The sequence below is a fragment of the Rhamphochromis sp. 'chilingali' genome (genome assembly GCF_963969265.1).
Source record: "Rhamphochromis sp. 'chilingali' genome assembly, chromosome: 3".
In the NCBI taxonomy this organism is placed as follows: Eukaryota; Metazoa; Chordata; class Actinopteri; order Cichliformes; family Cichlidae; genus Rhamphochromis; species Rhamphochromis sp. 'chilingali'.
In genome coordinates this window covers 26,264,783-26,276,979 of record NC_137931.1, presented here as the reverse complement: position 1 = coordinate 26,276,979, position 12,197 = coordinate 26,264,783, and the positions used below count along the sequence as shown (strand labels likewise).

General features: G+C 46.2%; 1 protein-coding gene across 6 annotated transcripts in view; it reads right to left on the bottom strand.

Annotated features, from left to right (window-relative positions):
• Window positions 1-12,197, bottom strand: part of agap1 (ArfGAP with GTPase domain, ankyrin repeat and PH domain 1) — a 189,880-nt gene that overhangs the window by 131,111 nt on the left and 46,572 nt on the right. For 2 of the 6 annotated variants that reach the window (XM_080878082.1, XM_080878084.1), the window contains exon 1: window positions 4,918-6,753. The exons of 2 other annotated variants lie outside the window; for them this stretch is intronic. In XM_080878082.1, the coding sequence (XP_080734208.1) occupies window positions 4,918-6,058 (1,141 nt within the window). In that variant the 5' untranslated portion in view covers window positions 6,059-6,753. Of the gene's footprint in view, window positions 1-4,917; window positions 6,754-12,197 lie in introns of those variants that run through there. 2 more of the 6 variants (XM_080878081.1, XM_080878083.1) reach the window with 1 other exon arrangement.

The following is a 12,197-nucleotide window of genomic DNA, read 5'->3' as shown; positions in this document are numbered from 1 at the left end:
ATTGACCATTAAAGTGACGAAGGCCACATTAAATTTAGTAAGAAATAAATCGAGATTTTATAAAGACTGCAGTGTGACCGGGCCCAGGACCATTTGAGGCTTTATATGCTTAAGTTAGGGATGCAAAGCTCCAACTTTTTCCATCTCTAACACCTCAGCTTTTGGTATCTGCTGATCCCATGCCGATAATAAGTTAATAGGTCATATTGCTCAGTGAGGAAAAGACCAGGCTGATATTGATCCAGGCAAATGTGGTGAACATCAGCAGGACCTTCAGGTCACGTCTGGTTTAAACTAACACAATCAATGACAAATCAGCTGTCAGCTCTGTGATCAATGGTTTTCATTGCACACAGGTGGACCGTGCTGCTTCACGGCTCTGTTCACAGAGGCCACAAAGCCTCGCCACACGGGCCAACTTGGCTCTGAAGAGGAAGTGAGGAGGAGGACAAGCAGGACCCCTGAACAACCTCCAGCACTGAGGCGACACAGCAGCCAGCTAATACGCTGCCAGCGAGGAGGGAGCGGCAGAAGGCCAAGGCGTCGCTGCTCTAACACTGAAGGTTAGCAGTGAAAACAGTGTTACAACATCGACGCGTCTCCGAGCTCTTTAATGAGCGAACAGCTCCGTCACATGCTTATGCAGTTATTTAAAAACACTGCAGAGAAAAGAGGGAAGAGCTTGTCTCTGCAGCTGTGAAACACAGAGAGTCCTGTCTGTTAAATGCAGTTTTCCTCACAGACTCTGGTGCGAGTGCTGTTAAAAATAAAGAAGGCTGATGGTTTCCAGGCCGCGGCCTGAAGTCACACTCGGGTCCGGTTATTTTAACACACCACACTCCGCCGGCCTGACCCGCCTGCAGTAATGATACAGCCAGAGTCCCCGCCGGAGACCCAGAACCAGGACAGCATCTGGCCCACTTCTGCTTCCTCGGCTCTGCAGAACAAACTCAAATTAAACCTGCTCTGTGTAGCTGTATCATGGACTATAATGCTCTTTACTGGACCTAAGTGAGAAGAAACTGAGCCAGCTTTAAAGACTGAATGGCCTGCGAACTGACCTCAGCATGGACAAATGGAGTAAATGGAGCTTTCAGGATCAAATCTAACATCTTCTTTCTGTCTGGAGTTCACTAAACTCATCAAGGAGAGGAACACAAGGAAGGAAGCAAGGAAAGAAAATAAAGCAAGGACACAATAAATAGAAGAAAGGAAAGAGGAGCAGATGAAGGAAATTAGGCAGTGAGAAAGAAACAAGCAGACCAGAGGATGGAGAAAAAAAGGACCTGAAAAAAAGTTGAGGAAAGAAATTAAAAGAAAAAAGGAAAAACTGGGCAAACGAAGAAAGAAAGCTAGGTGGGAAAAGGAGTCAAGCAAAGACAAATGGAGGGATAAAGGAATGAAAAACATAAGGCAAAAAGAGAAGGAAATAAGGACCCAATGAAGGGAAGATTGATAAAAAGGAAACAAGAAATAAGAGTTAAGGAAAGGAAGAAAAAAGAAAAAGATTCAAGGAGGAGTTAAGGAAACAAGAAGGAATTAAATTAGGAGCACACAAGACTAGCATGCAAGGACAGAAGGAAACAAGGAAGGATGGAAAGGTGAAGGAATGAAGAAAGAAAAGAAGGATGAAATGAAGGGATGAAGGAGGAGAAAATTTAGCAAGGAGAAAAGGAAACAAGAAAAGAAAACGAGGTAAGGAAAAGTAAGAAAGGAGAAGAAGTGGAGTTACAGAAAGAGAAGAAATGTAGAACAAACGAGGCAAAGTTAGGATAGCGAACAGGTGACACTTTAAGGAAGGAAACAGAAAATGATGTCAAATAAAGAGAAGGAGACGAGCAAGGAAAAAAATAAAAATAAAAGGAGAAATGAGGAGAAGGAAGTAAGGAAGGAGAAGAGTCATCTCTCCATCATCCCTCCATCTCTGCTCCCTGCTGCAGCATTTCCTCTAATAGGATTTTCTCCCTATTATACCCATTGTAGTGTGTGTGTGTGTGTGTGTGTGTGTGTGTGTGTGTGTGTGTGTGTGTGTGTGAGGTTTATGTATGGAGGCAAAGCAGAGAGGAGGATCAAAGCTATAACTGAGAAACAGCTCGACTCATCTGGAGGAGCTTCAGCTGCTGAAGAATCACGAGTGTGTGTGTGTTGTGTGTGTGTGTGTTGTGTGTGTGTGTGTGTGTGTGTGTGTGTGTGTGTGTGTGTTGGGAAGATAAAGAAAAAAGCAGATAAATTGATGCAAACGTAGACGCAGTAATTGGCATCCAAGACTGAGTGTGTGCATTTTTACAGCCCATATTACTTCTGCATGGCTGCGGATGTAGGTCAAACACACACACGCACGCACACACACACACACACACATTCCCCTACATTTACTCCCAACAGACACACACACCAGTCGAGTCCATTAAGACAGCGAGGTCAGGGGCCGTCTTTATCAGACAACAATCCCTGGCCTCGGACAGAAAAAAAAAAAAAGTTCCCCTCTGTACACTGATGAGTAGGTGCTCTGAAATCACCCAATCAGGACGCAGCAGCAGGATGAGGTAAGCGCATACAGGTGTTGAGTCAAATGACAAGAAAAAACTGATCGACTAGAGAGATTAGAGTGGCACGTCAGAGCAAGACGAGGAAGCTGTCGCTCACAGCGTCCAAACACATTATTTCCTAACTATTAAACACTAATTACAGTTATTATTCTTATTAAAATGATTACTACGGAGAACATGGAATCTTAAAAAAAGGTAACATGAGCTTGTGAAGTCGACATTTCACCACATTTCATACCTCAAACAGACCGAAACATGGACTAAAAGAGCGCAGAGCCCAACAACATTTTCTAAATCATTTACAGCACTTCTGGTTATTATGATTAGTGTGGAGCTAATGAAGCCAAACACCCAACGAGAAGCATGTATGTCGATGCTAGAAGCTCATTTAGACCTAAGAGTCTAGCCAAATTACACACACACACACACACACACACACACACACACACACACACACACACACACACACACACACACACACACACACACACACACACAGAAAAATATTTAGTATACACATCCAGATGCATATACTATTATATATTGTACATATATTTATTAGTTTCAGATGTAGCCATTCTTGTATTTTGCTTGTTTACATTATTGTATTTTGCACAACTCTGTTGCTTGTGAAGCTCGCACACAAGAATTTCACTCACATGTGCTGTACCAATGTACCTGCACATGTGATGTGACAATAAAAGTGATTTGATTTGATTTGAAATTAAACAACACAGATTATTTTCTTTAAATGCGCCGTTCCTGGTTATTATTATTATTAGTATCATCATCATCCAGCCACTCCCTGAGGCTGCTTCTGCTGGGGGTTTCTTCCTGTTAAAAGGGAGTTTTTTCCTTCCTACAGTTGCCAAAGCACTTACTCACAAGTGGTTATGTGATTGTTGGAGTTTTCTCCGTTATTATTGAATAGTCTTTACCTACAATATAAAGCGCCTTGAGGCAACTGTTGTTGTGATTTGGTGTTATATAAATAAAATTAATTTGTTAATATTACTGTGTAGCACGGCATGCTAAACAACCAATATGAGCACCAAAGCGCGGCGGTGTTTCTGATAGGAACACTGAGCCCTTTTTTTTTTAAACTTCAAAACTGACAGAACGCTGGCCTGAAAGCCGCGTGCAGCATGTTAAACACAAGCCGTAAGAGTGTGTGCGCTCTGCGGTGAGGAGCTGTTGTTAAAATGCGCCGCAGCATTTTAAACGCGATGCTTTGTGCCTTCAAACTAGGAGTTAAAAGCCTGGCTTGCCTTCGTCTTGCGGAGGCGTAAACCTTTGAACGCGCTGCCAGAAAAGAGAATCAAGTCATTCAAAAACCAAAAGAAACAGAAGTTGAACGTTGAACTTCAAAATAAAGGCCTCCCTGCTGAGGTTTTCTTGGTCAGTGTGAACATGAAAGAGAAAAAGTAACAAAGTAAGAAATCAGGCTGACAGATATTTTCTTGATTAATCTGCAAAATGTGAGGGAACAATGAGAAAAGCAGCATTTAATTGTTCTGCTGCCTTTAGTTATTTTAATTTGAAAGGTTTTCCCACACTGCTGAAGGTGTGAACAGCCACACTTCAGCCTCCAGTTTCAGGACTTCTCTCAGGACAAACAGGTCGTCTGCAGAAACAACAGCTTACCTGCCAGACGCCGTCATCTAGCAGCTCGCTGGGTTGGGGGGGTTAACGCCTCAGGAATCTCAAACATGTGAAGCCATGCCCTGCACCACCACAACCATCCACCCACCCCCACCTCCTCTGTGTGATCAGACTCTAAACCTGTTAGTCCACCTCTGAGAGACCTGCAGAACCCAACGCCTGTGGAAAGGTCACAGAGACCCTAAGAACAGGACAAAACAGAGCTCCTTCAGAATAAAAGCCTCTAAACAAACCTTGCATCAGCCGAGACAGCTACAAATGATTTCTGCTTTATGTGTTTGTTTCTGTGTTTAGTCTTTGTGGTCCTGCACGGACTCATTTATGGAGCCTTTAAGGTTCCTCTGCAGAGGACAGAGGCTGATGGAGAAAACATCCATCTGTGAGAACAACAACTAATGCACTTCCTCTCATCTGTCATGTTTTCCACTCGTCCCCTCTCCATGGAAAGAGGATGCTGCAGATAAAAGTCAAACTGCTCCCTGTTCCTACTTCCTGTCTGACATTTTTAACCCTTCATTGGCTTCTGTCTCACCATGCTTTGGATGGAGGTGATGGCGCTCTGCCTCGTGTTGAATTTGCTGAGCTCCGAGTAATGAAAGACAAACAGCAGCAGAGTCTCAACCAAACACCACCCTGCTGTTTAAAACAAACACACACTTCACACTCAAACATCCACACACTCAAACCCTTGTGGTCACGTGTTTACCGTCAGCGCTGCCTCCGTTCATGCTCTCCGTGCTGGACTGCGACAGCGCCGTCCTCCGGCTGCGGCGCAGCGACCTGTTGGTGCTAGGGCTCCCCACCGGCGTGGACGTGGAAGCACCGTCCCTCCTGGAGAAGATCCCGCTGAAGAAGCGAACCAGGCGCCGCTCGCTGGAGCGTCCCCCACCTCCCCGCAGCAGGAAGCCTCCACCTGCTGCCCCGGCAGCGTCCTTCTCTTCCGCCAGCCGGAGCAGGTCGCTGTTGTCCAGTGTGCGGTTCTTGCTGCCTTGCGCCCTCTCCCAGCGGCTCAGCTCGGACATGGAGTCTGTCTTGTTGAGGACGGCGCCGACCTCCAGTGTCCTGCTCTTCTCTCTGGTGGGGTCGAGGAGGCGGGCTGTGGGGAGCGGCGCAGCCGGCTCATCATTCTTTGCGGCGTCCTGGCCAATGCAGCCGGAGCTGCTGTGGTGTTTGTCTTTGGAGAGCGCCCGCAGGCGCAGCAGCTCACCACCGCTCCAGTGCCTGAAGCTGAAGCTGCGGCGCAGCAGACCGGGTGGGCGCTTCAGAGGAGGTGGAGTCTCCGGGGGGCCTTCTGTGGACGGCGCCCCGTTACTTTTAGAGTGGGCCAGCTTCCCGACGCTGCTCACGGGCTCCGAGCTCTGCTCCTCCATGCTCTTCGCCTTCAGGAGCTTCTTCTTCTTCTCGCCAACACCACCGTTCTCCACCAGCGCCTGTGGTGCTTCCTCCACCTCCCGCTCGCCGCCGTCCTCCTGCCCGGGCTCCGCCAGCGGACTGGTGGCCTTGGCGCCCCGCTGCAGCAGCTGCTTCCGGCAGATCTTCAGCCTGCCGAGCTCCAGCTGGCCCGTGCTGAACGTCCTAAAGTTCCGCATGTAGCCGTGGGAAGAGGAGAAATCCTCCGACTCGTCCTCCACCTCCTTCAGCTGCTCCAGCAGACCTCCCCGCTGCACCTCTGCCGACCCCTCACGCCTGAAGGCGCCCACCTTTGGGTTCTCTGCCCGCCGGGGCACCGAGTCCTCATCCTCTAAGCTCTCCCTCTTCACCAGCGTGAGTGAGATCCGGTACACAGTCTTTCTCTGAGGAGCTCCTCTCTCCATCCTCTCAGAGCTGCTACTGTCCAGCAGGTACATCGCCTCCTTCAAAGCTCATGTGAGAAACTGTGAACTGCTCCTTTACTTTAAAATATTCGGATTCAAAGAGAAACTGTGAACTGCTCCTTTAGTTTTATCCTCTGAGCACTAACCTCTGCAGGCTGCTGATGGGTCTGCGGGTAAATCCAGTAAACTAACATGCATTAACTCCATAAACCAGCTCCAAACCCAGGCTTTCCTCTTCATCCAGATGTGTAAACAGCGGTTTGGAACGCAGGAGACACTCGGGGTTCATCCCAGCGGGATTCACGACACACAGGCGCGTCCTCCGCGGCTCCCACGGGGCTCGCAGCTGAGCTCCTCCCGGTGTCTTAGGCGTCCTGCCCGGTCAGAGGAGGTCCTCACTCCGCGCTGAGTCCCGGCTCCAGCTCCGGTGTCTTTACAAACCAAGCCGGGCGGGGAGACGCTGTTCGAGTCCCGGACGGTCTCCCATTGTGTGCGCACATCCCCCGCAGCGCCGCGCAGCAGCCAGCCGGGCCTCTCGCTCCTCAAACCCGCTTCACTTGTGCTCCAAATGCCGCTGAATTTCCAGCTGAAGATCCGGACCTCCGCTCACACTTTAACCCGCCGACAGTAAACACCGGACCGGACAGCCACCGCACCGTCCTCCGCTGCACTCTGAGCGATCTCCGCTCCACACACACAGACACACACTGAACACCGGCCAGCGGCAGCAGCAAAGGATGATGGGGAAACACGGTGCGGAGACCTCACAGGAGCCGGAGTGTTAAACCACGTGTTTATTATTTACTCTTACAGCAGAGCCTGGGCTATTTTAGAAGCTCTGTTAGCGGCACCAACACTGAGAAGGACACTTTTCTCCTCACTATGGCTAAAATATATGGAGGCCTGAAGCTGCCAAAATAAAAACAAACCAAAAAATTGAATTAAATTAAATTCCAATTTAAAGAAAAACTAAGTGCAAACAGTTTATTTATTCACTCATTCAAACACATTTAAGGAGGACTGAAAATCCCAAATTAGAAAGAAAGAATGAAGTAATAAAATATATATATGCAACAGCTTATTCATAAAAAATATACTAATTGACATTTTAGGTGTTAATTCACTTATTCACTATTTTACTTTTGTGTTTATTTTATTGGTTTGTCCATTGAAGCTTGTTTATCTCTATTTTTGTAATACAATTCTTTTGTCCTGCAATATGAAAAACAAACAGGATGGCATTAAGATTTTCTTATGGAGGACCAAAAGTACTAAAATAAAAAAAAATAAATGTGTTAATGAATATATAAATAACAAATATAAATGCAACAACAACAAAAAATTAAAAAACATTCATGGCTATTAATTAATTTATCAAATTTCACATAAATGAATGCTTCCGATTTGGTTTGCTCCTGTATGCATTTCATTTTAAATAATACCTGCATTTATTTACCTTCCTGTTTAAATTTAGATTTTCTTCCCTTTTTTCTTTTATTTACATAACCTTTTGAAGTACAGCCCCCTTTTTGCAACAATGAATAATGAATTAGAATACGCACACGCACACATATACATACATATACATATACACATATACATACATATACATATACACATATATACTTGCAATTATTTTGTTTTTTAATTATCTATTATCTATTATTTATTATTATTTTGATAATTTTTTTCCCTTTTCTGGCAGTTTCAGTCTTCCAACTTTGGACACTGAAGCATGGATTTTATATTCTGGAGCAGGTTTCTCCCTTCAGCAGGCTGGAAACTTTCCTAAAATAAATGCTGAGGACCTGATGACCCTAAGCTGTGGCTTTACTTCCTGCTCTGATCTACATGTAAGTCAGCTGGGCAGTAGCGGGGTCACGCGAGAGCAAACTCCAGCTCTGGTTTTACCGTCTGCACCGCCTCCTCTAAAGCAGGGGTGGAGCCTCCTCTTTCTCCTCTCTGTCTGTCAAGCTCTTTGAAGCCTCCCGGGCAGCCATGGAGGCAAAAGCTGCACCCACAGGGGCACAAAATCAAATTTGAGGTGGAAGAAGCAGCAGAAAGAGGAGCTGAGGAGCTTCTGATGGTGGAATACACACAAACATTTAAGTGATGTTTAACTGAACCTGAGTGTGCACTGATTTAATCCCAAACAGTAAGCAAGAAACATAAAAATAAAGACGCAGAAACTGAAAAGTCTGAAAGAGGTCTCCATCTCCAGAGGAACCACTAGATTCCAACATAGATCTGAGTTTCTCCCTCCTGTTTTACAGTCCCTGAAACACCGGGCTCATGCTGATGATCGCAGTAATAACACACTAAGGAGTTCCGCCTTAGTGAAGTTGAGGAAGTGATTCTGCCTTTAGGCTGGATATCTCCCAACCTATGAAGTTATGAGGACACGAAAAAGATGGAAAAGTGGCTTCCTTAGATCTGCACACTGGAACAATATGAAGCTGCGGGCTTCTGGGCTGTTAAAGAGCAGATTGAAAGAATAAATCCACCTTAAAAACATTGTTTAGCTTCAGGTACCTCACAGCAAAGATTACACATATGCTGTGTTTAGGGGGGTCCTCTTGTGTTTAGACCCAGTGTCACTATGAGCATGTGCAGCTTCATCACCGCTCCAACTTTGAAATATTTAAGGTGGAAGTGAGAAGTGGGTCTGCGGTTGCTGTTTGTCACGTGACCTGCGCCTCTTTGATCAGTTTCTAAATTAAAGCGAAATCCTGAGTGGAAACTTGTTCTCTCAGCGCTTTCCTTCATCACGACTTCTCATCTCTGAAGTGCCTCCCTTCATCTCCGAGGAGGAGGAGTGCGGGGGAGGATTAACTCACCCTCCTCTTCCTCACCGTCAGGCCTCGGCCTCTGACGCCGGGTGGATGATTAGTGGGATTAATCGAGATTAGACGAGCAGCTGAGGGCAACTTTCTCCTTCCACTTTTCGATTGGGAAGCACATAAAGGTAGTTAATGTGCTCTCCCCCCCCCCAACGAGACACCGAACATCAAACGCACCTCCACCTGACGACAGAAGTACGGAGAGGGTCGCTGCCGCTCAAGCACAGGTGGAAACAGCTGGACGGAGATGGGTAAAGGCTGCCGTTGTCACACGAAGCTGGAAACATTGTGCATCAAGGTGAGGAGGGGGATGGTGGAAGCAAACTCCACGCCGAGATGGCAAATTACACGCCAACGCACGCTGCCCCTCCGTGACATCAAACACACCTCGCAGCCTTTCATCCCGCAGCAGCCTCGGACTCAGACGTGAGATAACTCGAGTGATGTCACAGCCACCAATGCAGCTCCTGACTCCAGCGGCGGAGTCTGTCACGGCAGGTGGAGACATGAAAACCGTCCTCTGCATGTTTGTCAGCGAGTCCTCGTGTTTCTGAAGGTTTGGTTCTCAAACCGGAAAAAAAAACAGCGACTTGTCCTGAGGGACAGTCTGTGTCCTGGAGTCTGTGTACAGCTCAGCTCAACACCTGCAATCAATTTATTCGTCCAATCGGGCAACCATGAGGTCAGACCTTGGTCTGGACATGAGAGCTTCAGTTCATGGAAACAAAACGTCACGTTTTTTGGGTCCATGAGCACAAATGTGTAAGTAGTGTATTTCAACAGTAAGTATATTAGTGTAGTAATCTGTTGTGGTGAAGATGGAGCTGAATCTGTCGACTTATTGGTCGATCTACAGTCCTTCCCTCGCCCATCAGGTCGAGGATACAAGCAGCAGAATTGAGCTTCTCCATTTAGACTGATGCTCCACAACCTTAATCCACATATTCAGATATTTTGTGCGCAGAATAGAACGTCTTTGGAGGGGTCCTCATGGCAACCAATCTTTAAAAGACATGGCAACCGATGCATTTTAACCCAAACCTAACTCACCGGTTTTTCTTCCATAATATATAATTTTCTAACCCTAGAACACTAACGTGAGTTTCTAAGACTTTAATGAGGAAGAAAATCAAGTCCAGAAACTAATGCAGCTTTCAAATTAATAGGTTTTAAAGGCTTTAGGTTGCTGGCTCACTAACTGGTACAAACACAGTGAGGCGCTCTCCCTGTGAGGGCGCCCTCCCTCTTAAAAGGTAAAATCTGCAGCAGAAAGCAAACAAAGACTGAAATTATTGGGGGGGGGGGGGGGGGGGGAGTGTCTTTTTCTACCCTCTGCAGGTAAAAGAGTGCTCAAGGGCACTTTGATGGTGGGTGCTTTTGGTCAGGAAAATGACAAGGTCTCGTCAAAGTCAGCGCTGTGTTAATTCCAATCGATCAGCTCGATCAGAAACAGATCAGAGCTGTCTGCGGTAAGAGGCTGCTTTATCTCGACGTCCTCCAAAATGAGCTGTTAGCTTTTTGTGTGTGTGTGAGGATTTGTTTTCTCTTTCCTCTCGTTAATCATCTCGTGACCTCCCAGATTTATCTGGTGACCCCGTGTGGGGTCCTGACCTCTGACAGATACCAGTGAGAGGGATTTATAGCCGGCGCACTTTGAGGAAGGTTATTTCTCATTTTCCTGTGAGTTTAAGCTTCCTGGTGCAGGCTGTTTGCAGTAAAGTTGGAATCTAAGTGTCCGCAGAGGTCTGCAGAGCTTTAACCTGTCCTTTAAGCTTTAATCTGGCTCTCTGGGGACCCCGCCGCCGCCACTGCCCTTATCGGGCCCTGCAGCACCCAACCCCGGCAAGAGCGTGGACAAACACCGCCACATCAGAGAGGGTCACTGCGGCGAGGTTTATAGAAGGAGACACAAAGCAGCTGGATATTTGAAATGGTGATCTGCGAGCACAGCGGGATTAACCGGGGGTCAACTGCAGCCGGCAGGTGGAGACTGAAAACCGATGGAGGAAAAGATGGAGACATGGCTGTTAAATGGGATTACCAAGAAGTGTCTGGAAACAGCTCTGCTGCTGCATTTAAGGCAAAGGAAAAGCCTTAAAATAACATTTGAAGCCTTGAATGAATAGAAATCACCTCTTCAGAAACACGTTACTGCTCCTAAGACACTATACACGCGTCTTTTTCCTCGGTTTTCAACAGATCTTAAATTCACATCTTCCTTATGGTTTGGGAGCAACATTGGGGAAACAAGCCTCTTTCTTCTTTTTCTTTTTCTTTTTTTGTCTCTTTCTTCAAGGCAAATTTCACTTTATCTTCTTTATTTTAGTGGCTTAGAAACAGGATGACAGCTATAGGTTATCTTTAATATAGACTCAACACATGTTTAGTTTTCTCTGAGGCCTTTGGAGATACAGTGAGTGCCGATGTAACCCGTCCAACCTCGCTCTCTAAAAAGGGATTTTGAGCAACTGCCCTCATGATTATTGGGATTATTGGGAAAATACTCCTCACTGATATCCTGCAACTATTTACAGTTTAATAAAGGCCAAAGCTAAACCCTGCCGGAGTCCTTTCAAGATATATTAGTTTTAGATTTACTTACATTTAGCAATTCTAAATGCATGCAGACGCCCTTTAACAGAGACGATTAAGCAACACTGAAAAGGTTTGAATTAATCTTTCTGTGGATCATATTTCCAGCTCTTGATCCTGAAATGACATAAACACCCACACATGCAAAATCAGGCCATTTATTTTATGGGTTTTACATAAACACACTAGAGTCTAGTGTGAAGAAGTCTTAATAATATACTTTATAACTACCGTAAATGTCGGGCTATAAGCCGCTACTTTTTGCACAAGCTTTGAACCCTGCGGCTTTTAGTCAGGTGCGGCTTTTCTATGGATTGTCCGTGATTTTTGTCATATCGTAAGACGATTTGTTTTGTGTGTTCCGCTGTTGTACGGCACTAAGTTGCCTGGCGGAAGGATCGGGGTTCAAGAGTGGTATGTTAGTCACATGTCCGTCCGCCAGGCAACGTAGTGCCGTACGAAGTAGCGCGAAAAACAAACTTCAAAGTAGCGCTACGCGTTCAGCGGGAGTCGTGGATGATGAGCGGCGATAAACTTGCAAGTTATGCCCAAAAAGCAAGTTATGCCCAACTCCACCGGTGGATTCTGACAGCGTGGAAAAGTGTGAAAACATCCACGATCACCAACGGATTTTGAAGGGCTGGACTGCTGCATGATGGAGAGGAGGACACCGCCACGGCCCTTCTGAGGGTGTTCGACTCTGACACTGACAATGAGGATTTCTTTGGTTTTGAAAGTGA